At 41.7% G+C, this 26,715-nt stretch overlaps 1 protein-coding gene across 3 annotated transcripts; it reads left to right on the top strand.

Annotated features, from left to right (window-relative positions):
- Positions 1-1,479: 1,479 nt before the first annotated feature.
- Positions 1,480-26,714, top strand: acss1 (acyl-CoA synthetase short chain family member 1). 3 transcript variants are annotated; one of them, XM_035399530.1, is made up of 14 exons: positions 1,485-2,009; positions 2,274-2,370; positions 4,241-4,440; positions 6,230-6,405; positions 7,024-7,176; positions 8,634-8,781; positions 9,838-9,975; positions 19,526-19,618; positions 20,463-20,575; positions 22,136-22,262; positions 22,931-23,058; positions 23,416-23,479; positions 24,839-24,960; positions 25,453-26,714. In XM_035399530.1, the coding sequence occupies exons 1-14, from the start codon at positions 1,652-1,654 to the stop codon at positions 25,630-25,632; spliced, it is 2,097 nt and encodes a 698-aa protein (XP_035255421.1). In that variant the 5' UTR covers positions 1,485-1,651; the 3' UTR covers positions 25,633-26,714. The 3 variants fall into 3 exon arrangements, with proteins under 3 accessions (XP_035255423.1, XP_035255422.1, XP_035255421.1); XM_035399532.1 differs by lacking the exon at positions 25,453-26,714 and having other exon boundaries at positions 1,480-2,009; positions 22,931-23,078; XM_035399531.1 differs by lacking the exons at positions 24,839-24,960; positions 25,453-26,714 and having other exon boundaries at positions 1,480-2,009; positions 22,931-23,078; positions 23,416-24,229.
- The last annotated feature ends 1 nt before the right edge of the window (position 26,715 follows it).

Below are 26,715 nucleotides of genomic sequence, written 5' to 3'. Positions count from 1 at the left end.
AGCTGCAGCTGATGGAGAGCCAGCTGAGGACAGAGGGGGAGAAATGGGTCAGCTGCCCGGAGTAGGTGAAAGGATTCTGGTCCAAACCTCATTTGAATGCACATTATCTAACTGCACAAAAGAGCGAAAAGGACACATGAGGACAAGTTGGCAAGATGGCAATTTTAAAGCACGCCACGGGGTTTCTTTTGAAAAGATTTTTTTTTTTTTTTTTTTAATTGTGTATTTTTAAGTTATATCAAGCCAAATATTTGCGACTGAGCAATGCTATTGTGAGACGCTGTTTAGCATGGCAAGAAAACTCATGTTACCGACTTGTTTGAACAGTTGTAAGAAACAGTTCACAGCTGTAAGAAACCGTGCACGTGCGATGCGTGTTGGAAGAGATTTGGCAGCAAAGTAGGTGGGAGTTACTGCACACAGGAAAGAAACAGTGCAAATGTTCTGAGTGTGGAAAGAGTTCCCGCTCATGAAGTTCAGTGTTTCCAGCTACTTGAGTCATGGGAATTGGGAAATACACAAAGGACAAACAGCAGTTCACAGTGTATGACGTGGGCGAAAAAAATTATGCTCAAGCTAGTCATGTAAAGGTTCGCCAGAGAATACGCGCAAGAGAATTGGCTTGCAAAGCTGATCAAATGAGTGTTCTAGAACAGACGTCTTCCAAGTTCCAACCCCTTACGCTCCGTTTCCGACTCAACACGCCCAAGGGTTTGGCATGATGTGTCCTCTACATGCAGATAGTAATTCGATAGTATCTTGAGAAGCTCACTGTGCTCTGTTTATGTTTTCAATCGTACCATCTGTGCTGAACTAATAAAGCCATGGCAATGCTGGACGCTCGTTGTGCTAGGCTAGTGGTGCTCTTTGCTGTGTATACAACAGTCCCATTCGTGTGTGCTGTGCTGCTGTAATGCCGTGCTGTGTCCTTGCTGCTTCTGTGCTATGTGTGGCATGTAGGATGTAGCCTATGTTGTATATACACATAAACATATGGGATCGTTAACAATTAAATTCTCTTGAGAATGGAAGAAAACGCTGGTTGAAAATAGAACAATTCTGGTGCTAGAAGCGAACTGTTCACACTTGATCCGCTAAAACAAGGAAAGCAACGAGGGGCACAGCGACTTTTAACGACCCCGTTATAACGCGACCCGCTTAATAACAGGATGGAAATTGTAGGACCACCGCTATCCCGTAATGGGGTTCCACTATAGACTATGTAGGCCTATACTCGGCTCAGCACTTGACCCTTCAGCACTTAAAGAATAAAATCGTTAATAATAGTAATAGTAACAACAACAACAACAACAATTATTATTATTATTACGCCACTGAACAGGAAACAGGCTATTTATAAATTTGCAATAAGAAAAACGTAAAGTTTCTAAATCGAAATCTGACATTCCGTACAAAAAGTTCTGACATTGTGTACAAAATGTGCCCGATTTTGGCACTTCCACTTCGTGTTGCGTTACATTACAATTGCCGCGGGGCAGTTCAGGAAATAAATGGCTTTACTCCAGCGTGCAAACCCGTGACTGTCCTTTAATATTTTCTGTATCTGTGGGCTGTTCCCTCCCTTTTTTATACCACCTGAGGAATATCGGAGATAACCAGGCACTAAACACAACGGAGTACACAGAGAAACATGGTCGTCAATACAAGCAGAAGTTTGTTATGTACGCTATACCGAGAGGCTGTTTCATTTACGAGTGATTCGCGCCTCTACAAAAATGCTTTCCTGTCTAGGCAAGTGTTCCACTGGCAGAGACGAAGTTATTCTGACAGCGGAACGAAAACCAGCCTGAATCCAAACATTTGCTCATCCCTTGCTGGAAGATCTTATAAAGAACTCTACGAATTATCACTTAAGGATCCGGATTTTTTCTGGGGATCAGTTGCAAAAGAGAGGCTTTTGTGGAACAGACCTTTTGATAATGTAAATAATTGTGATCTCACTCAAGGAAGGATCAGCTGGTTTCCTGGAGGACAGCTTAACGTGTCTGGTAAACTACCGGTCTGCCTGACTATTATAGATTATAGCCTAGGCTACTGTCTCGTCGTCAAGGGTAGAAAGTATAGCCTACAAATGTTGAGCTTGCAGTCAGCATTCTGTTTCGTATTATGTACAGTAAAATTATTCCTGTCGGTATATTATTCCCTGTCATTGCTTCAGTTTTCTCCGCTTTTTTAATTGTTGAATTATGAATGGATAATTTTGTCTTGGCACAATCAGTTTCAACCTTTTTGCCGCGACATTTGATTGACAGTTAACTGTTTGGATGTGCACGTGGCGAAGCATCCAGATCGGGTTGCCCTGGTGTGGGAAAGGGACGAACCAGGCACAGAGATCAAAGTCACTTACAGGTATGTGTGCGAGATTGGGTGATTTAAAGAAACACAAACATTCAACACTTCTCAGCAAGCAAACTACCCCTCATTTTTTAATTCTGCTGCAGTGTAAGAACGAGTTACCAGCTAACAGGAACAGGCAATCTCACATTGGGCATCAACATTTTTTCAATTTCTATATCAAGCTTTAAAGGTACTATGTACACTAGACGTGACCCAAAATCAGGGTTCTAGCTGAGCCAATGTGACCCTTGGTAGGTTGAATGGGCTTATCCAGATCTCAAAATAAACAAAATTTGTTTGTATTGACAGACTGCCTACCTACCAATACTGCTGTTTGCAACGTCCACTATCATCACACCAATCACAGCCATAAAACTCTGTAATTACTTTACAGCTTTATAAGGGAAACTACATGCATCACGTTGGCTGTTTGCCTTGTGGTTCAGTAGGTTTAAGAAGTATATATTGCCATAAAAGATGCACATTGGCTCTTTGTACGGGTCAGATTTACAAACGAGTTCCTCGTAAAACTGAACAATGTCTTCCGAGGTAGCATTGAAACGCCGTGTTTACTAGATCAAGGTCCGTAACGGCTTCATATTCTGCTCAGCGCATCAATAGTGTGACACATTCCAGATGGATTTTCCGTTGGCCTTTGTAACGAGGCGAATGCACTCACTGTCTACGGTACACCGCAGTGTCGTGGCCTGGCACCGTGCAGATTCATGTACATAAGGTCTGCTGAACATGGAAAGAATTGTCAGTGTCATTTTTTTGTAGACAAGTTACAAACGGTTAAAAGATTGTCCTGTCTTTGCTCACATCGCTTCCTGATTTGCTTCATAACAGGATGAGGTCGACTGTGCAGCTTTGTGCAGTATACTGTACAAGTCAGAAACTGAAAGTTAAAAGGAAAGTTACAAATGGGTAGCTGATTCACGGCTGACCTAATTGTCGGGGTAATATCTGTGATCGTTATAGTTGTGCTGAATTGAGATAAAGTTAACCATTATCTTTGACGCACAACTTGCTGCTTTGGCATTTTTATCTCGGCGTATCCATGGCTACACTAACATTACATTTCACAGATGGTTAGGCAGATTTTGCCCCTTCAATGAAAACATGGGGGATGTTTTGAATAAAAGTCTGTTTTCTTTGTTTTGGTTTTATACACGTTTTAATGAGATCTTATGTGATGTTCAAATCAGGGACCTGTATGAATTATGATTCCCTTCAGTTGTATTGTCTTGTGCAAAAATGACAGAATTTGAGTGCAGCCTAGTTTATATCAGAGTTTAAGAATGTTTGGTATCAGACTAAGATATTATTTATTGATACCAGAGAATATCTTTTTACCAAGGTATTTATTCATTTATTTATTTTGCTAGTTGTATTAATATAATGTTTGCGTGGTTGCCTATAGCAACCCTCCATATCAAATACACCGCCCATTTAGAACAACTCAAATAAGACCTGTTATGTTGTGTTTTAGGTAAATCATTAATTTACTACCACTTCCAGGTGTTCCAGTGTTCAGTGTCAGATAAACTTACATAGAATAGATTTTACTTTGATAAAGTGTTTTATCTCTGTCAGACTTGCGAAAATACTGTTTGCAGCATAAATTAACGCTTAACATTTTACCATATATGACTAATTTGACTATGTATGGTTAATTTTACTATGTATGGCAGAAGATCGTTGCCTTAGACCTCGCTGGTGGCACAAATAGACACCCGGTTTGCATTCCTCTCCTCTGATTGGGCTGGATCAGTAAGAATTTTCTGTAATGGAAAATTCCTTCTGATTGAGGTGATTGGTAAGAATTTGCTGAGACGGAAAAGGTCTCCATTCATTGGCTGCTCTCTTACGCGCCCGGTAGGGAGTTCTACGAAAGCACCTGTCGCCTTGCCAACACCCTGAAGAGGCATGGAATCCACAGAGGGGATAGGGTGGCCATTTACATGCCCGTCTCCCCGTTGGCTGTGGCGGCCATGCTGGCTTGCGCCCGGATTGGCGCCGTGCACACCGTGGTCTTCGCTGGCTTCAGCGCTGAGGCCCTGGCCGGTAGGATCAAAGACGGTGAGTTGGTCCGCTCTTTTATATCCACGGGAACCTGAAACCCCACGATCGAGTTTCCCTGAGGGGGAGACATCCAAACGCACCACAGTCGTCACCGAATAAGTGTTCCCCCTCACAGTTTCAGTTCTCTGTCGGAAGGCAGTGCGAAAGCATCTCTTGGTGTTGCTCAAGTGCTGATGATGAAACTCATTGTCAATAATGTATGACGAGGAGGGCAAGGAGGCTGTTAAAATTGCACAAGCACCATTTTTCACTTTTCAAACTGCACTGGGGAGTCTTTTCGTAAGCAGTTAGCATATATGGCTGCTGCTCTGCAATGTTACCCAGAATGAATATCAAATCATGAGAAACTCATCTTGAAACACTCACATAAAACATATTTTTTAAAAACACTGGAATTTCCGGATATTGGTGTGTCTTTTCAAAAAATTATTTGAAATGTATGTCAATCAGGCTAAATTTTTACATATCACCACATGCAGTCATTGACTGGTAATGTTCCCATTACTGTAAGATTCCCATTAATGTTTTTAAAAAATTTTTTTTTTACCACAGTTTGTCTTTATTTTACAGGAATAATATTAGTTAATGCATCTCTTATGGAACTTATGTTTTTGTTTGACATCTGTCCTCTCATGACATTTCCAGCATATCTTATTTAAAGTCTGATTGAAAACTCTGTAGTAAAGTCTGCAGACTGTATGTCTGGTGTAGTACAAGATTAGAGCAAGTACTTTTCATGACGCTTCCGCACGCGGTCTCCCCAGCTGTCCTTGAAATATATCTCGGCCTTAGGTCAGGTTACGCACTTTGGCTTGTGACTTGGAAATTACTTTCTGGACACTTAGGCGAATTTCCACAACAAGACATGACATTGACTGAACACCGGTGTAAAACTGGTGCACTGACCTCCTTATTTTCATTGCATGTGAACATTAAGATTTTAAGCTGCATTGTAAGGTGTATTCAACAGGCACCAACAGCTATTATTTCAGATAATAATATGTTTTTTTTTTTTTCATTTTGTAAAAACACACACGTTTGATTTTACTTTGTAGAACATTTTAGGTGCATGATCTTTAAAGGTGCATTACTGGACTTGCGTATTTTGCTTGTGCTAAATATCCTTGCCACAGTCTGTAGTAACTGTAGGCCGGCTGTTACTGTGCAGTCCAGGCATGGTCCTGTGGGGTGTAAAAGGAGGCTCTCTCGCACTGTACTGTATGTGCATGCGTAGTAATGTGCATCTGTGCAGTTGTGCATATGCAGGGAGAGAGAGGGGTAGAGAGAAGGAGGGAGAGAGGGAGGAAGAGAGAGGCTGTCTGGTGAAAAAGCTGCAAAGTTCCACAATACACTGTATATCCTCTTAAAAAATATTTCTCTTAAAAAAGAGAAAATGTGAATTTGAGAGGGACAGTTATTGGTTTCCTTAAATGTTCTCAAGTGCAGAAAGGAACTCCAGCTGCAGATAGTGTTATTGGCTGAGGTGTATTTCCTTATGCCGTGTTGACCTAAAACAAACCATGGCTCATTGCCACCTGCAGGTCATAGAGAAACCAATAATGAGGGCGGAAGCTTGGCAGGGCCAAGAAAAAGATAAACAATGAAATGCTCAATGTGAAACAATACATTTAAAAAATAAAACCAATTGTGATTCCACAATTTTGCCGATTGTCCTTGTGTTGGCCGTATGCTAACTGTAGCTGTAAAAGATGTTCGGTTTCACCCGACTAAGACGTACAGACGCTTTGAGAATGAGCCCTCCCGTGTCTCTCTGCCTCTTCTACAGCCCAGTGCAAGGCCGTTGTCACGTGTAACCAGGGTGTGCGGGGGGGGCGGCTAATTGAACTGAAGGCCACGGTGGACGCGGCCGTGAAGACTTGCCCCTCGGTCCAGTGCGTGTTCGTGGCTCAGCGGACGAGTAACAGAGTGCCTATGACCGAGCGGGACATCCCATTGGAAGAGGTAACCCGGTACAAGACACGACCAGAGCCGTAATGGATGACCTCTCTGCTTTAATATGCTTTTCATTCCAGTCCAGTGCCTTTAAAGCCTTGACTTTATTGCACAACCTTTGTTTTATACAGACTGCTTAACAACCAGGGGGCTTTTGAACAGGGTTCCCATAAAATCCCGATGACTCCTTTCAAGTCATTCTAAATATTACGTATCATATTAGTGTATATGTTTTACGGAACTATGTGAGGCCCCGCAGAACACACACACACACGCACAAAAACAATAAAAAGCGTTTGCCAGGATGGTCTTATACTGTGAAGCACAAGACGGTGGTTTGGTAGAACAGCAGTTTAAGTACAGAAGCCCAGTTATGGTGAACTTGTGTGGGTTACCTGCAAACAGATGGCTGCATTCTTAGAGGGATTAAACTGGAACTGAAACCTACTCTGGCGAAATTCCCAGTTCTGTAAACAGATATGTTTGAACTTTTTACCTACATTTTCAAAAAAACAAAAAAAAAAACTTTATATTATACTTTCATCCATCCATCCACGTCTTTCTTTTGTTATTGGATTTGCCCACATCTGAGCCTTCCGAATGAGGCTCCTCCCCTTCCTGTTGCAGGAGATGGCCAAGGAGGCGGTGGACTGCCCCCCAGAGGTGATGGACAGCGAGGACATGCTGTTTATGTTGTACACCTCTGGCAGCACGGGCAAGCCCAAGGGGATCGTTCACACGCAGGCCGGATACCTTCTGTACGCTGCTCTCACACACCAGGTACAACTACCGGCTGCTACCAGGCCTTAAATGCACCGTCGTTCAAATTCTGGCAGTTTTTTTCTCTTCCTAATTTCAGTTATATTTCAGATATTTACATGTTTCTGACAGCTTGTGGCTTTTGAATGGCTGGTTTAGGGGCCACCACAGCTAAAGCCAAGTTACTTTGGAAAGTTAAATAAAGTGGTTTTTTTTTAATCAAAAATTTTCCCAGATTTCTTTTATTTATTTTTTGCTGAACTGAGCATCTGGTTGCAGGCAGGGTGACTGTGAAGGTGGCCTTGTGTGACCTTTTATACTGTAGTTAATTACATGTATAACTCATTGCAAAATGATACCCTAGCACAAACCCAGCAGTCAACATTTCTGGCCCATGACATGCTCACAAAATATCTCCCACGTAGTGTTGCAAAACATAGAAAACCTTTCAGGTTGAACTTCCTGTCCAATAAACAGAATGTTTGAAACATTACGGAATGTTCGGCCTGTTTAATAAGCCAAAAAGCTATATAATGTAATATGTTACTACCAGACTTGGGCCAAATATGGATTTCAAATACCAACTGTGTAACAGGATGATATCCATTTTAAGCTGCATTTTGCCCTTTAATAAGGGAATCAGCCTAACAAATAAACAGTATGAATCTTCGTTATGCGTCAGTCCTTGTCCCTGACCAAGAAGCAGACCTTTCCAAGATCCATTAGCAATTTCTACCAGGTGGAAATTGAGCCCTCTTCTCTGTTGCTACACAGAGTGTATATTTCTGTTCACAGGCCCCCATGCTAAACTGCCTGCCATATAAATTGAAAAGCAGCTCTTTGAGCCAATGATAATTAGCCCATCAGTCAGCCCTGTGGCTGGGGATGAGGGGAAGGGGGGGGGGGGCGGTTTACACGCAATGTTGTGATCGTGTTCGATGGTAATGAAACAACGTAATATCGCTTTAAAACAGCCGGCTGCGTTCTGCTAATTTGTAAGCAGATTACGGAAACGCAAACAGCCGTTTGGCTCGGCACTCGTTTGGAATCAAATAACCGGCAAATCTGCTTTCGTTTGGTGTCATCGTCAGGCAGACTGGATTTGCTGGTGTTTTGCCAGTGAGACCTTTGTATCTGCCAGTACAGGCAAGCCCAATGCGCGAAGGAGACAAAGGAACACATGCTAGCCTTCCTGATTGTCTTATAGCTGTGATAGAAGTTATGGTCTCTCTGTCGAAAAAAAAAAATTCTTTGTGTAAATAATTTCACAATTGAGCAATTTAAGAGCGAGTGCAGGATTTAAATAAATAAAAAAGCAGTGAAATATCAAATTTCGGCCTGGATTATATTTGTGATGGAAAAAAAAACTTACAAATCAAGCTTAAATGTATATATGGGCTATCTTGAATATATTGCACATGTTGTCAAAGTTATGCATTATAATTTATGGGTTGCATGCGTGTTACTTTGTCCTCTAGTACGTGTTTGGCTACCAGCCAGGGGATGTGTTTGGCTGTGTGGCAGACATCGGATGGGTGACCGGACACAGCTACGTGGTGTACGGGCCTCTCTGTAACGGTGCCACCACCGTCCTCTTTGAAAGCACTCCTGTGTACCCAAACCCAGGTGAGATGCTCACGCTCAACTCAAAAACATTCGCTAAGCCGTTCTAACCAACTATTACACAGGTCTGTCAATAGCATTGAAGGCCAACATGCATTTTCCCAGTTACTCTTGATATCATACTATTTATTATAATATAATAATAATAATAATACAACTTTTTTAAAGAAAACTGGCTGTTTCTCTGTGACACTGCAGCCCATTTTGTCAGTTTAAAGGCTGATGTCAATGCTGGGCTGTTGCCACTTGGCTGTTTTTGTTTATCCATTGTTAATTTCTTTCATTGTCACATTTCTGCAGCATTAGCAATGAGTCCTAAGTCTTCGGTGCAGTGTCCAAGTCGTGTCTCAGGGGACCTTGCAGATAACTTCTGTGATACCAATGGGGTCTCTCATTCTGCTTCATTTCCATTATTTGGTGCCTGGATAATGTGGTACAGGGCTTCGTTCTGAGTCCTCCACCGATGTCCCTTTAAGAGATGTGAAGCGTGAAGCGCCATTTCTGTTAACGGTTAAATTTCCAGGAAAGGTGCCTCGTCTTCTTATCTGTACCGAGTGGGTTGCTGACCTGTGGTTTCTTTAAGGACATTCCTTTGCCTAGATTTGCCTGCCTACTTCTGAAAAACATTTCTGAGTGTGTGGTAGAATTTAACAGCTCAATTTAAACAGTGCGTTAAACGTTTTGAGCATGTTGTACTTGGTAGGATTGTTGTTTGCTGAACAGGTTACTCTACAGGGTTGGAGTCCTGATCGATGTGGTCACTTCTGGCACTACGATCTTTACTTCACTCTAGTGTGTTTCTTTTGCACCTCTGCACCTTGACCTAATGCACTTGTTGTACGTCGCTCTGGATAAGAGCGTCTGCTAAATGCCTGTAATGTAATGTAATGTTAAAGAGTTGTATGGGTGTGTGCTGCGTCAAGAGTTGCATGTAGCGTGTTAAGGAAGCGTGTGTGGCATGTAAAGAGTTGCGTGTGCGTGGTGTGTTAAGAATTGCGTGCGTGTGTGGCAGTATCGCGCAACCACATCGTCGTTCAGCTGTGCTGTGTCCGCGTCCAGGTCGGTACTGGGAGACGGTGGAGAGGCTGGGGATCAACCAGTTCTACGGAGCCCCCACGTCCATCCGGCTGCTGCTGAAGTACGGCGAGAGCTGGGTGAAGAAGCACGACAGGTCGTCCCTCAAGACGCTCGCCTCAGGTGGGTTGCGCCGGCCAGACCTGGGTCAGATACGCGTTCGTTAGAATTAGGAAGACTAGACTGAACATTGCTACGAGCCACCGATTGGGCCGGCAAAAGCAACCCTTCGATCTAGTAGCAGACATTTCTGTGTTACGATGAAGCAGACCTGGGTCAAATACGTATTTGTTTTGGATTCAAATGCTTTTCTGTGCTCCGTTGATCTTGCCTGGTGTAACTGAGCCTGCCAATGTGACCAGAAGGCGGGGTTTGCACTTTCCAAGAGTATTTCATTGGTTCCAATACACCAGAGAAGATCAGTAAAGTGTAGAAAAGTATTTGAATCCAAAACAAATATGTATTTGACCCAGATCTGGTGCCTGCTTGAGCATGCCCGTGTGTGGCCTACGCTGTCTCCTCTTGGGTACAGTTACCATCTTACGTGCCTGCCTACCGCCCTGGCAATGCGAGCCAATGCTAATCTTAACCGTGGAACTTTATATTGCAAGGATCCTGCGTGCTGGCATGTTTGCGTGGGGGGCGGGTGTTTTCCTGGGTGGGGGCCAATAAGGGCTCAGACTGCTGCTGCTGATGCGAGTAAAATCTTGCTGCGAGGGGATTCCATGGCAACGGTCTAATATAATAAATATAAGTATAATAAACAAAAAAAAAACAATGATTATTTATCTGTACTTGTCTGTTCGAACGTTGTAATTGCTATTTACTAGAATTATCCAGTCGAGGGAGCTCTAATACAAGTGTGAACTGCAGCAGCTGACGCGCTACTTCTCTAATAAGACGTTTGTTACTCGTGCCTCATCCAATATTCTCCACTGCAAGACTTGTCTGCACAGATTCGGTTGCGGCAATAAAGGTATGTATATTTAGTGAAAGTTTTTAATTAAATGCGTTTATACGACCACTATGTTTATCAATCCTCATTATCAAGCGAGCGAGCTAGCTAACATATTTGGTTCACTTTAGAAAGCTAGCAAGCCTTTATGAACTGGAAGTGAGCACATAAGCAGCGTAGGATCTACATTTCCAGAGGACATCGCTGTATTCTCAAATAAATAACCAGCCAAAATAGAATGGTGATTGAATGTGTCACACATTTGTTTTTTTTTATCTGAGATAATGATATTAGCTACTATATGATGCTGTGTAAATAGCCAACGCGTGATTGCAAGCGAGTGTCTCATCTTGTCACGCGTCATCGTAGCAAGCTAACCAGACAGTAAAAACGCAGATAAAACACTTCTAACATGAATCATTTTAAGCCATGTTATCTAGCTTTGTCGTGATAACATGAGAGAAGGATTGCTGTTGGAGAAGTTAATCAACCAACAGTTAGCGCGGGTAACCTGCACGAAAGCGCATTGTAGTTTTTTTTCACGTATTTCATCCAGTCAATTTAATTTCATATAACGTTACACTTGATTCACTCTTTAGCTCCGCTAGATAATGTCTTACTCTTTGAGATCATGTAGTAGAAATAAAATAAGAAAATATAATTAATTTAACTTACTGAGAATATATAATAAGAAATAATGAGGCTGTGTCATAGCTAATGCGTTATTGCGAGCGTGTCATCTAGTCACGCGTCAGAGCGCGTTGTAGTTATTTTCACCGCCTAATTCTTATGGACAGGGAAGCTCGCTAGATAGTCTTAGTAGGAATAAAATAAGAAAATATAATTAATGTACTGAGAATAGATACTAAGAAATAATAATAACAAATTAATAATAACAACAACAATAATAATAATATTCATAAAAATACATGTTTGAAACTGGAAAAGGGATTTTTTTACATTAATTTTTTATAGATGTTGGAAAAGAAAGGAGTAGAAGCAAGGTGTGGAGTTATTTTGATTTCACACACTTAAATATGGTGTTAATATATATATTTAATTTAATATCATCTTTTACTTTTTTTATCTAAAAAGTTTTGTGTGTTTATTTTTATTTTTATTTGTTTGCTTATAAGTTAAATGTTCTTAAATATAGAAACTTTAATAAAATATAAGTTTTTCAAATTGATTTGAAAATGTTGCACTTTTTGACAAAATATCGGTCAAAACATCGGTAATCGGTGGGCTAGGACTCTCCAAAATCGGGATTGGCATCGGACCCAAAATTCTGGCATCGGTCGGGCTCTATTTTAAACTCTGGACACGAGACAGAAGAAATGAGTTGGTGGAGGCAATTAGAATAATTTTAAACGTCAGAATGTGACTGTAAACTAGACTACAGTGTACACTAATGAGTATGTATACTGTACACTAATAGACTGGACTATTTACACTAATGAGTATATATACTGAACACTAATAGAGTAGACTATTTACACTAATGAGTATATATACTGAACACTAATAGAGTAGACTATGTACACTAATGCGTATATATGCTGTACACTAATAGACTAGACTGTATAAACTAATCACTGTGCTGTATTACTCTGGCAGGCTGTTTATTTCAAAACCCTCATCAGTGCAGTCTGTTTGTGGGCATAGCTGATGTGAGGGTGGTGTAATTTGGCATATTAAGCCTACTTACAGTACATCAATTCAACCACAATTAGCTTGCCAACCAGTGATGCTGTTTGGCAGCAATGTAGCATAGTGGGTAAGGATCTGGGCTTGTAACTGAAAGGTCATAGGTCCAATTCCCAGGCAGGACACTGCCGTTGCACCCTTGAGCAAGGTAGGCTACTTAATCTGCATGGCTTCAGTATATATCCAGCTGTATAAGTGGATGCAGTGTAAATGCTATGTAAAACGTTGTGTGAGTTGCTCTGGATAAGAGACGAATCCAAAACAAATACGTATTTGACCCAGATCTGGTGCCTGCTTGAGCATGCCCGTGTGTGGCCTACGCTGTCTCCTCTTGGGTACAGTTACCATCTTACGTGCCTGCCTACCGCCCTGGCAATGCGAGCCAATGCTAATCTTAACCGTGGAACTTTATATTGCAAGGATCCTGCGTGCTGGCATGTTTGCGTGGGGGGCGGGTGTTTTCCTGGGTGGGGGCCATTAAGGGCTCAGACTGCTGCTGCTGATGCGAGTAAAATCTTGCTGCGAGGGGATTCCATGGCAGCGGTCTCATATATCCTTTGGTTGTAACTTCAGGGTTTGAGCAGGGATGTGGAGTAGGTATTTCTATTTCAGAGTACCCCGTCCTCAGTTGAACTTGTTGTATTTTCAGGGGGGAGGGGATTTAAAAAAGCGTCGTAAGACCAATGTGCAGCCTGCCTGGCAATCAAACGTGGCTGTGAGGGACTGCTTTCAGTTATCTGTCTTCTGCAAGCTCTTGGCCAGTAATGTGCATATGAAATGAAAATGGGGCTGTACTGTTCTATGCATGCTTTACTCTACACTATAAGCTCAGGTTTGATTAAGATCAAGGGCTTCCAGCCTTTTTACATGGAGCCACTTGTGCCCAAGATTCAGAAAATATGTATAATTCTTTATAATTTCTGATTATTTTAAACTGTGGACACGAGACAGAAGGAATGAGTTGGTGGAGGCAATTAGAATCATTTTTAACTTCAGAATGTGACTGTAAACTAGACTGTACAGTGTACACTAATGAGTATATATAGCTACTGTACACTAATAGACTGGACTATTTACACTAATGACTATATGTGCTATACAATAATAGACTAGACTATTTACACTAATGAGTATATATACTGAACACTAATAGACTAGACTATTTACACTAATGAGTATATATACTGAACACTAATAGACTAGACTATTTACACTAATGAGTATATATACTGAACACTAATAGACTAGACTATTTACACTAAAGAGTATATATACTGAACACTAATAGAGTAGACTATGTATACTAATGAGTATATATGCTGTACACTAATAGACTAGACTATTTACACTAATGAGTATATATGCTGTACACTAATAGACTAGACTGTATAAACTAATCACTGTGCTGTACTACTCTGGCAGGCTGTTTATTTCAAAACCCTCGTCAGGCAGTCTGTTTGTGGGCATAGCTGATGTGAGAGTGGTGTAATTTGGCATATTAAGCCTACTTACAGTACATCAATTCAACCACAATTAGCTTGTCAACCAGTGATGCTGTTTGGCAGCAATGCAGCATAGTGGGTAAGGATCTGGGCTTGTAACTGAAAGGTCATAGGTCCAATTCCCAGGTAGGACACTGCCGTTGCACCCTTGAGCAAGGTACTTAACCTGCATGGCTTCAGTATATATCCAGCTGTATAAGTGGATGCAGTGTAAATGCTATGTAAAACGTTGTGTGAGTTGCTCTGGATAAGAGACGAATCCAAAACAAATACGTATTTGACCCAGATCTGGTGCCTGCTTGAGCATGCCCGTGTGTGGCCTACACTGTCTCCTCTTGGGTACAGTTACCATCTTATGTGCCCTGCCTACTGCCCTGGCAATGCGAGCCAATGCTAATCTTAACCGTGGAACTTTATATTGCAAGGATCCTGCGTGCTGGCATGTTTGCGTGGGGGGCGTGTGTTTTCCTGGGTGGGGGCCATTAAGGGCTCAGACTGCTGCTGCTGATGCAAGTAAAATCTTGCTGCGAGGGGATTCCATGGCAACGGTCTCATATATCCTTTGGTTGTAACTTCAGGGTTTGAACAGGGATGTGGAGTAGATATTTCTATTTCAGAGTACCCCGTCCTCTGTTGAACTTGTTGTATTTTCGGGGGAGGGGATTTTAAAAAGCGTCGTAAGACCAATGTGCAGCCTGCCTGGCAATCAAACGTGGCTGTGAGGGGCTGCTTTCAGTTATCTGTCTTCTGCAAGCTCTTGGCCAGTAATGTGCATATAAAATGAAAATGGGGCTGTACTGTTCTATGCATGCTTTACTCTACACTATAAGCTCAGGTTTGATTAAGATCAAGGGCTTCCAGCCTTTTTACATGGAGCCACTTGTGCCCAAGATTCAGAAAATATGTATAATTCTTTAAAATTTCTGATTATTTTAAACTGTGGACACAACACAGAAGGAATGAGTTGGTGGAGCCAATTAGAATCATTTTAAACTTCAGAATGTGACTGTAAACTAGACTGTACAGTGTACACTAATGAGTATATATAGCTACTGTACACTAATAGACTGGACTATTTACACTAATGACTATATGTGTTATACAATAATAGACTAGACTATTTACACTAATGAGTATATATACTGAACACTAATAGACTAGACTATTTACACTAATGAGTATATATACTGAACACTAATAGAGTAGACTATTTACACTAATGAGTATATATGCTGTACACTAATAGAGTAGACTATTTACGCTAATGAGTATATATGCTGTACACTAATAGACTAGACTATTTACACTAATGAGTATATATACTGTACACTAATAGACTAGACTATTTACACTAATGAGTATATATACTGAACACTAATAGAGTAGACTATTTACACTAATGAGTATATATGCTGTACACTAATAGACTAGACTATTTACACTAATGAGTATATATGCTGTACACTAATAGACTAGACTATTTACACTAATGAGTATATATACTGTACACTAATAGACTAGACTGTATAAACTAATCACTGTGCTGTACTACTCTGGCAGGCTGTTTATTTCAAAACCCTCGTCAGTGCAGTCTGTTTGTGGGCATAGCTGATGTGAGGGTGGTGTAATTTGGCATATTAAGCCTACTTACAGTACATCAATTCAACCACAATTAGCTTGTCAACCAGTGATGCTGTTTGGCAGCAATGTAGCATAGTGGGTAAGGATCTGGGCTTGTAACTGAAAGGTCATAGGTCCAATTCCCAGGTAGGACACTGCCGTTGCACCCTTGAGCAAGGTACTTAACCTGCATGGCTTCAGTATATATCCAGCTGTATAAGTGGATGCAGTGTAAATGCTATGTAAAACGTTGTGTGAGTTGCTCTGGATAAGAGACGAATCCAAAACAAATACATATTTGACCCAGATCTGGTGCCTGCTTGAGCATGCCCGTGTGTGGCCTACGCTGTCTCCTCTTGGGTACAGTTACCATCTTACTTGCCCTGCCGACCGCCCTGGCAATGCGAGCCAATGCTAATCTTAACCGTGGAACTTTATATTGCAAGGATCCTGCGTGCTGGCATGTTTGCGTGGGGGGCGTGTGTTTTCCTGGGTGGGGGCCATTAAGGGCTCAGACTGCTGCTGCTGATGCGAGTAAAATCTTGCTGCGAGGGGATTCCATGGCAACGGTCTCATATATCCTTTGGTTGTAACTTCAGGGTTTGAACAGGGATGTGGAGTAGATATTTCTATTTCAGAGTACCCCGTCCTCAGTTGAACTTGTTGTATTTTCGGGGGAGGGGATTTTAAAAAGCGTCGTAAGACCAATGTGCAGCCTGCCTGGCAATCAAACTTGGCTGTGAGGGGCTGCTTTCAGTTATCTGTCTTCTGCAAGCTCTTGGCCAGTAATGTGCATATGAAATGAAAATGGGGCTGTACTGTTCTATGCATGCTTTACTCTACACTATAAGCTCAGGTTTGATTAAGATCAAGGGCTTCCAGCCTTTTTACATGGAGCCACTTGTGGCCAAGATTCAGAAAATATGTATAATTCTTTATAATTTCTGATTATTTTAAACTCTGGACACGAGACAGAAGGAATGAGTTGGTGGAGGCAATTAGAATCATTTTAAACTTCAGAATGTGACTGTAAACTAGACTGTACAGTGTACACTAATGAGTATATATAGCTACTGTACACTAATAGACTGGACTATTTACACTAATGACTGTATGTGCTATACAATAATAGACTAGACTATTTACACTAATGAGTATATATACTGAACACTAATAGACTAGACTATTTACACTAATGAGTATATATACTGAACACTAATAGACTAGACTATTTACACTAATGAGTATATATACTGAACACTAATAGAGTAGACTATTTACACTAATGAGTATATATACTGAACACTAATAGAGTAGACTATGTACACTAATGAGTATATATGCTGTACACTAATAGACTAGACTATTTACACTAATGAGTATATATACTGAACACTAATAGAGTAGACTATTTACACTAATGAGTATATATGCTGTACACTAATAGAGTAGACTATTTACACTAATGAGTATATATGCTGTACACTAATAGACTAGACTATTTACACTAATGAGTATATATACTGTACACTAATAGACTAGACTATTTACACTAATGAGTATATATACTGAACACTAATAGAGTAGACTATTTACACTAATGAGTATATATGCTGTACACTAATAGACTATTTACACTAATGAGTATATATGCTGTACACTAATAGACTAGACTATTTACACTAATGAGTATATATACTGTACACTAATAGACTAGACTGTATAAACTAATCACTGTGCTGTACTACTCTGGCAGGCTGTTTATTTCAAAACCCTCGTCAGTGCAGTCTGTTTGTGGGCATAGCTGATGTGAGGGTGGTGTAATTTGGCATATTAAGCCTACTTACAGTACATCAATTCAACCACAATTAGCTTGTCAACCAGTGATGCTGTTTGGCAGCAATGTAGCATAGTGGGTAAGGATCTGGGCTTGTAACTGAAAGGTCATAGGTCCAATTCCCAGGCAGGACACTGCCGTTGCTCCCTTGAGCAAGGTACTTAACCTGCATGGCTTCAGTATATATCCAGCTGTATAAGTGGATGCAGTGTAAATGCTATGTAAAACGTTGTGTGAGTTGCTCTGGATAAGAGACGAATCCAAAACAAATACGTATTTGACCCAGATCTGGTGCCTGCTTGAGCATGCCCGTGTGTGGCCTACACTCTCTCCTCTTGGGTACAGTTACCATCTTACGTGCCCTGCCTACCGCCCTGGCAATGCGAGCCAATGCTAATCTTAACCGTGGAACTTTATATTGCAAGGATCCTGCGTGCTGGCATGTTTGCGTGGGGGGCGTGTGTTTTCCTGGGTGGGGGCCATTAAGGGCTCAGACTGCTGCTGCTGATGCGAGTAAAATCTTGCTGCGAGGGGATTCCATGGCAACGGTCTCATATATCCTTTGGTTGTAACTTCAGGGTTTGGACAGGGATGTGGAGTAGATATTTCTATTTCAGAGTACCCCGTCCTCAGTTGAACTTGTTGTATTTTCGGGGGAGGGGATTTAAAAAAGCGTCGTAAGACCAATGTGCAGCCTGCCTGGTAATTAAACATGGCTGTGAGGGGCTGCTTTCAGTTATCTGTCTTCTGCAAGCTCTTGGCCAGTAATGTGCATATGAAATGAAAATGGGGCTGTACTGTTCTATGCATGCTTTACTCTACACTATAAGCTCAGGTTTGATTAAGATCAAGGGCTTCCAGCCTTTTTACATGGAGCCACTTGTGCCCAAGATTCAGAAAATATGTATAATTTCGTATAACTTATTTATAAACTGTGTGTCATGGTTCTGTGTTTCCGTCTGTCTTTCCTTGTTGGGCCGCCAGATGGCGGCACTTCTGTTTTGTGTCCTGCTCCCCCTGTTTAATTGTATTATTGCTATCAATTATTCTATTATTGTTTTTGGGTTGCCTCGTTTTCCCTTCCCTCTCTGTGGCCTGATTGTTCATTGTGCCCTCCTGTGTCTCGTCAGTGTCGTGTCTATTTAAGTTCCCTTCTCCCTGACTCAGGTGCTGGATCCTTGTTTGTTTTCTGTGTGCGTATTGGATGGTGTTTCGGTTTGTGCTCCTTCTTGTTCTTGTGACTCAGTGTTTTGCCGTGAGTGTTTTCCTCCCTGCCTGTGTTCTGTTTTTGCGTTGTTTTTTGAATTTCTGCTTTTCTCTGTTTTTGCGCAGTAAGAACTTTTGACCTTTTTTGACTTGCCCTTGCGCGGCTTCGTTTTTGTTCCCTTTTGTTTTTTTGTTCTGATTAAAAGCAACATTCCTGGTTTTTGCGTTTACTCTGTGGATTTGGAGTGTTTTTTTGACTCTGCGCTTGGGTCCGTTCCCTCGCCCTCCCTGACATTGTGGGCACGAGACAGAAGGAATGAGTTGGAGGAGCCAATTAGAATCATTTTAAACTTCAGGATGTGACCATAAACTAGACTGTATACACTAATATGTAGATATACTGTACTAATAGGCTATACTATTTATACCAATGAGTATATGTACTGTACACTAATAGACTAGACTATTTACACTAATGAGTATATATATATTGTACACTAATAGACTGGTCTGTATAAACTAATGACTATACGTGCCATATTACACTGGCATACTGTTTATTTCGAAATGCTCATCAGTGCAATCGGTTTGTGGGCGTGGCTGGTCTGAGGGCGGTGTAATTTGGCATATTAAGCCTACCTATAGTACACCAATTACACCTCAGTTAGCATGTCCACCAATGGTGCTGTGCTGCTATAACATGTTTTTTAAATAGGTCTATTCGTCCATATACAGTGATCGCTATAAACGGGCTCGCACCAACCTTGCTCAATGAAGGTGTAAGCCAGAATATTCAGGTTTGTACAACAGCAGTTTAATTTTGTAGCACTTTATTTGCCCTTGCAGTGGGGGAACCTATCAACCACGAGGCCTGGGAGTGGTTCTACAATGTGGTGGGAGACAGAAGGTGCCCCCTGGTGGACACATGGTGGCAGACAGGTAAAAATCCTTCATACCTTTTTTTGATTTTATTTTAAGGAATCCATTTCAACGTAATAGTTTAGTATATTTATTTATTTATTTTTAATGGTGTCAGTTTTAGAGAAATTTGTTTTCACAATATCATTAGCCAGACACATACAGTACTGTATTAGGACGGTAGACGCTGGTGGACAGAATGCTAAAGCGTGGAAAAGCCTCTGTCTCCTTGTTTTCCAAGGCATTGAGTGCAGGCAGCCGGGCACCTAGACTCAGTGGAGTTTTGAGCATGTCTTGATTCGTGCTGCTAGCTTGTGTGCTGATTGGCGCTGTAATTCTGTCTGATACTCTTGTTTGTCTCTGGCTCAGCTCTAATTATTATAAGTGGAAGAACATCTGCACACTTTGTTGGAAATGAATTAACATCATTTTTGGGCCCCGTAGTGGGCTAGGGGGATGGGGGATGGGAGATGGGAGATGCTTGGCTGAATGTACCTCCTGGTAGGCTACCAGCAGACTTCCTGACCTAATCCCTCTGAATCACTTTACGGTTTTCTATCATTTTTAGCTTTTTTCAAATATATTTTACAAATGTACTTTAATGCAGCTCATTAAAAATTCATTACAGTATTATCAATACATAAATACATCAATATTTAGTATACAGAACAACAATAATACACATTACTCGCCTTGTTTTTTTGTGTATTTCAAATGATCGATTCACAGTTAACCTTTGCCCTTATTCTCGGCCATGGTCTCATGCTTTGGAGTTAAACAGCCAGAAAAAAATAAGCGTTTTTAAACGCGTGGGAGTTTGACACACATGCTGACGCCTGCATCTTTCGCCTCTTCCTCCTTCCAGAAACGGGTGGGGTCTGCATTGCGCCCCGGCCGGCCGAGAAAGGGGCGGAGATCATCCCCGCCATGGCCATGAGGCCCTTTTTCGGAATACATCCGGCCCTCATGGATGAGAAGGTGGGTTATTTTTGCCAGTCCAGGCCCCGCCCCTTTTTTGACAGACCACCCTCCTTTTATTTTTTTCCCCCATTTATTCAGACAGATGGGTAGCAGATAGAGAGGGGGGCAAAGTTCAGAAGGTGTCACAGAAAGAGATTGAACCCCTAACCATGACTTGGGGTACTCACATATTGCTAGAGAGTCTGCTCAGACTGCTTCACAATTCGCGCCATTGTGTTTTTCATATAATTCTAGTGTAATATGTTTTTATATTAATATTAGAGAATGTGTGAACGTGTCATCTGCAGAGCTCTAAGCATTAATCCTGGCTGGGGTTCAAATGTGAAAGGCTAGTGGGCATCTTATAGTCCTGGATAACAGAGATATTTTCTTCAGGGTCTGACTTTGGTCTGTGTTTCAGTCCATCAAAAACGTTAATCTGATCAAAGGGTCATTTTTAATTTATGGAGATACTGCATTTCCTCTTATTGTGTGTTGAGCATTGCATCAAAAACTGCAGCAAATTTTCACACACATCTCGGAAGTTATAGCACTGACCTTACCATCTGATTTCTGAGTAAGGAGAAGTGTAAAATTTCCTCTGAAAAAACAGGAGATGATATCCTCACCAAAGCATTAGAGATAATTAACTGCTTCCAATCCACCTCTGAAAATGGTGGTTTATGCCCAGAGTGCCACCATAGAGTGGGCAGTGCCAAAGCACAAAGCTGAGGGGGGGTTAGTATGTGTTGACAGACTGGGTAATTCATCTGACCCCTTCGTTTGCATAGCTCTGAACTCACTCAACCCCCCCCCCCCCACGATTTCACAGTTTCACACGTGGAGCCGTCCTTGTCATCTCCTCCACTGCAGATCGACGGATGTTTTTACCCTTTGAGCTTCCGGAGCTACTACCGTGTGCTGTACTCAGTGACGCGATTATCGCTATTGACATTTTCAAGCTCGTCTGTTTGTTTTCCTGCGGGGAGAAAACAACAAGGTCAAACGGAGGGTTTTACATTCAGGTCTCTCTCATTCTCAGCCTTGAATGAACAATCAGGGATGTGTTTATTTTGTTGTTGTTGTTGTTGCTCTGTTCCATCCTGTTTTGTCTCTTTTACTCTTTTACGTTTAGCCGATGTTTTTGTCCAGAGCGACTCACTGTGCACACAAATGCAAAGATCGGAGTTCAAAGGGAAGGTCATCTACCCCAGAGCGAGAAAGTATTATTAATAAATATTATAAACTATTATTATTATTATTATTATTATAATAAAAAAGCCAGTACCATATGTCCTTTACATTCTACGAGGCAGCAGAACCATTTTACACCACTTAACACAACTCACCGAGTATCCCCAAAATGGATCAGCCGTAGCTTGTGTACAATAACCTCTGTCCAAACTGGTCCTGTTAGTGGGCATTATGTGGCGTTATTTGCTTCATTGTGAACACCACTCTTCCATGTTAGGAACCGTGCTTCAGCATACAATGCATACTGTACCGTCGCTACAGCGGTAAGAGATGGAAAAGAAAATGTGTCATACAAATGATGCCATGTCCTCTTATAACCCACAGAGGGCGGTGATAACAGGAAATGACGTCAGTGGGGCCCTGTGTATCAGCCAACCGTGGCCTGGAATGGCCAGGACCATTTATGGAGACCACCAGAGATTTGTGAACACCTACTTGAAACCTTATCCTGGTAAAAAAAAATTTTCCCAACGCAGATTCTGACTGAAATTTTAAATCCCTACATCATCTGTTGAGTCGGCTCTGTCAAAAGAACCAGTTCTTTGACACAAAGTCCTTTGTCGTTTGCTACAGACCCACACAACATGGGCTTGTTGATGCTTGTATTACACCATTACGTTTCACTTACTTTCCAAGGAAGTGTTGTTCCCAACTTGGAGGAGGCCGATTATATTATTGATTTAATAGGCTGGCCTCTTGCAGAAGGGACTGTGGAGCTTGTCCTTTTTTCTTATCTTGATGTGTTAAATATTATGCCAGTGGCATGTACACAGATTTGCCAATAGCGCGGAGACTCTGTTGTCACGAATAGGGCCCTTGTATATATTGAGTGGACTGCATTTATATAGCGCTTTTATCCAAAGCGCGTTACAGTTGATGCCTCTCATTCACCCATTCACACACACAGCCAAACACCAACAGCGAGAGGCTACCATGCAAGGTACCAATGAGCTTGTTGGGAGCAATTAGGGGTTAGGTGTCTTGCTCAGGGACACTTTGACACGCCCAGGGCGGGGGATGGAACCTGGCAACCCTCCCGACTGCCGGACAACCGCTCTTGCCTCCTGAGCTATGTCGCCCCCGGGTGGTCAAGTACTGTATCTGCTGTTCTTTTTCCAGGCTATTATTTCACTGGGGATGGGGCACACCGATCTAAAGAAGGATATTACCAGATCACAGGACGCATTGATGATGTCATTAATGTCAGTGGCCATCGACTGGGCACTGCGGAGATCGAGGATGCCCTGGTAAGCTGGAACGTGATCACGTATGTATATATATATATATATATACACTAATGTATATACATATGTAAGTCTGTATATTAATAAAGACTGTATGTAGGTACATGTCATTTAAAAATGTATGTGCGAATTTAATGTTGTAGATGTTTTTCCCATGAATTGCAATGGGTAGTTTTTTTAAATATTTATTTCTTTAATAAATATAACTCTCTAACTTTTGCCCTTGTTTTTTCCTGTCTTATGGCGTTCACTATATATTGTTACTGTGACAGCCTTAAGAGTTGCTCTGGGGAAGGGTGTCCACCAATTACATATATAACATAATAAATATTTACCAGTGCTCAACTTCCAACATTTTAGGATGAACACCCAGAGGTTCCAGAAACAGCTGTGATTGGTATTCCTCATGATATCAAAGGGGAAGGTATGACTACGCAAACACACACACAGACACACTGCATCTTGAGTTTGATTAATGTTTTTTAATGCTGTCCCCTTGTGCTCAATTTTGGATTGCCCAATCTGCAACCACATTTCTGCTACACTATCCACAGGCAATGCGGAAGAGTGTAGACACACGCGCTCTCGTCCAACGGATGTGATGTCGCAAGCTATTTCTTTTCACTCTGTAACTGTAGATGCAGGAAGACATTTCACACCGCAGGCACCTGATCAACCAGTGGGGGTCGCTAAAGAGCAATGAGATGCGGAACATGTATGATGCACTACTGCTGTAATGATTTTACAAGGGTACTTGAAATACATTAATTCAAACAAAACAAACAAGAGACGTCAACCTAATGCTGTAGTGCTGTAGTGTAGGTGCTTAGCTCTGAGCGGTTGGCCAATGCAGTACTCAGTCGTCCTCCCCTCTTATCACTCAGTTTCAGCTTTACCCTTGAGAAGAAGCCCGGACATCTAGTCCTGCTGTCTCCCTGAACTTGCACGCGACGTTCCTTGGCTGGAACGTTGGGTTCACGCATTTCCTCACTACGATGTGCTAGGACAGTTTCTGCTCTAATAAGGAAGTCTCATAACACATTCAGAATGCAGGGCAGTGACACACATGTCAGTGGTTAATAGCTGACCAGATTTAGATAAGGGTGTGTTAACCGTGAATAGGCAGAGGCTTGGGTTGAGAGAGCCTCACTGCAGACCCTGGTTTCTTATCGCCCTCTTGTGGTACGGATTGAGAACCACGCAAGGGAGGACACTTTCTATGGCTGGTTTTGAGGGAATGGTGGTGGGGGCGCACAGAGGCACATCTCCACCAGCATAGGGAAAGAGGCTTTCCTTGTTTTATAGGTCCATCAGTCCATTATCAGTCGAGATCCTTTTTGAGGTAGCAGCTTGAAACACACCCAAGGCATTAACCTACAAAAAGGAAACCCCTGCCAATGGATTTTTTACATCCATTAAATTAGCCATTTTTATTTCTAAGCCTTTATTAGATATGAGTGTGAACGTTCTGAAGAAGACTAATATAAGATGTGTCATCAAAAGTTATGACTGAAAATTATGTTTGGAATTCCAATTGGTGAAGAGAATTAAAAACAAGGACACGTGCAGTAGTGATGCATAATGGTGGTTCTGTTTTATTACACAAACCAGTATAAATATTTAAGGCAGTGTGAAGGTTTTGATTATTTTAACATGTTGCCACTTCAGCAACGGAGCAGAATGCGGTGTCGACATGTCACGCAGATTGTTTTCTGTGCTTTGCGTTTCGGTGTGCAGATGCTAATCCAGACTGGTTCTGATCTTGTTCCTCTTGCCGCTGCAGTTCCATTTGCTTTCGTGGTTTTGAAAGAGGACGATTCCCTTGACCATTCCGCGGTGATTGAAGAACTCAGAGGCCTGGTGGCTACCAAAATCGCCAAGTATGCCATTCCTGATCACTTCCTGGTAAGCCCTTAATATATATATATAACTATATATAAGATCTATATAGATGTATGAGGTTCGAAGAGGCCTATACACACTGTGGCCTAGTGTAGTACCACAGTATGTGGCAGCATAGTATAATGGGTAAGGAGTTGGTCTTGAGCAAGGTACTTAACCTGCATTGGTCCTGGATATATCCAGCTGTATAAATGGATGTAATCTAAACACTATGTAAAAAGTTGTGCAAGTCCCTCTGGATAAGAGCGTCTACTAAATGCCTGTAATGTAATGTAATGTAATGTAATGCCTAGCAGGACCTGGATTGAATGCTTTCTTCCTGGAACAACGCTTGCTGGCTCATCATACAGCTTGGATGTGAAGAGGCTGATGGAATCGTCTGGGGCCACTTCAAAGACTGGCTTTATAAATCCCTTCTGTAAACCGTTAGAGGGTCGAATTTGAAGTTTCTGTTGATTTGCTGACTGGTGTTTTTCTCCTGTTTTCGGGGCGCAGGTTGTGAAGCGGCTCCCGAAGACTCGCTCCGGGAAGATCATGAGGCGGATCCTGCGGAAGGTGGCCATGGACGAGACGGGTGATCTGGGCGACGTTTCCACCCTGGACGACCCCGGCGTGGTCACCGAGATCGTCAGGGCCTACGAGCGATTCATCAGCCAGCCCACTCCGAAACGATAAACGCCGTCCTCCTGCCTGGTGGAGCGGTGTGTCCGGTGCAGGGCTACCTTCCTCATCTTAAACCGTCATTTCAAACCGTCATTTCAAACTGCCATTTCAAACCATCCAGGAAAGATCACGTGGATACAGGATTTCAGATGTCACTCAGTTCACTACTGTCCTTGCTGACCTTTTATTGACGTGCACTGTACACGTATGCGGGTTCAGCCGCATGCCACTAGCCTGTAATCGTTTGTCTGACAGAAAGATACGGAGAGAAATTCTCCTGACCTCTAAATCGACGGTGGAAAAAGCGTACGTGCATTGGGGTGTGTTGTATGATAGCCTTCCAGGGCACTAAACAACCCATCACTGTTCACTGCCTGGACAACCTGGCATCTAAACCAGAAAAAAATAGATATTATTTGATCATGCTCACTGCAGATTTTATCATGATGCTTTCAGTCATGTGCGCACCAGGAATATGGCTGGCTACAAGACAATCAGCATGACTGTGGCCTTCCAGAACCCAGAATTGCCTTACAAAACACTCTGGTGCTTTTTAGTGTGTGTAAATATACTATTGATCGGCAGCTTGTTGCACTAAATGTCATTTTAAGTTGGTAAAAAACTGATAACCTTTGTTTGTAGTATTTAAAACCAAATTAAGTAGTGGTTTAATACTCAATATTACAATAATTTTGGTATCGAGGAACTATCAAATTTCAATAAAAATCAATTGTATTGATACTATAAATAATATAAACAAAAATAATTCATAAAGTTTTTAGGCAAACAAAACTATGTGAAAACAGCCTAATTTAAATGTATTGTTCCACAGCCTACAGAGGCAGAAGTTGTATGTGGTACATGTATATGGCATCTAGTACAAACAACTTGGTTTGTCATGGACTCAACCCAAGATCATTGTACAATTGTATATAAACCACCATGTGTCTGGTTAAATAATGAAGTCATTCATGTTTTTAATGTTTTTTTTTTGTTGTTTGTTTGTTTTGCACTTTGCAATTTTGTTGAGACATTATAAATATACATCTATGTGACAAATAAAAATTGCAGTTGGTGCAACTATGTTTTCAAAAG

The sequence above is a fragment of the Anguilla anguilla genome, chromosome 18 (assembly GCF_013347855.1).
Source record: "Anguilla anguilla isolate fAngAng1 chromosome 18, fAngAng1.pri, whole genome shotgun sequence".
NCBI classification, from domain to species: domain Eukaryota; kingdom Metazoa; phylum Chordata; class Actinopteri; order Anguilliformes; family Anguillidae; genus Anguilla; species Anguilla anguilla.
The sequence above is the reverse complement of the archived record's forward strand: the minus strand, read 5'-3'. Positions and strand labels throughout refer to the sequence as shown.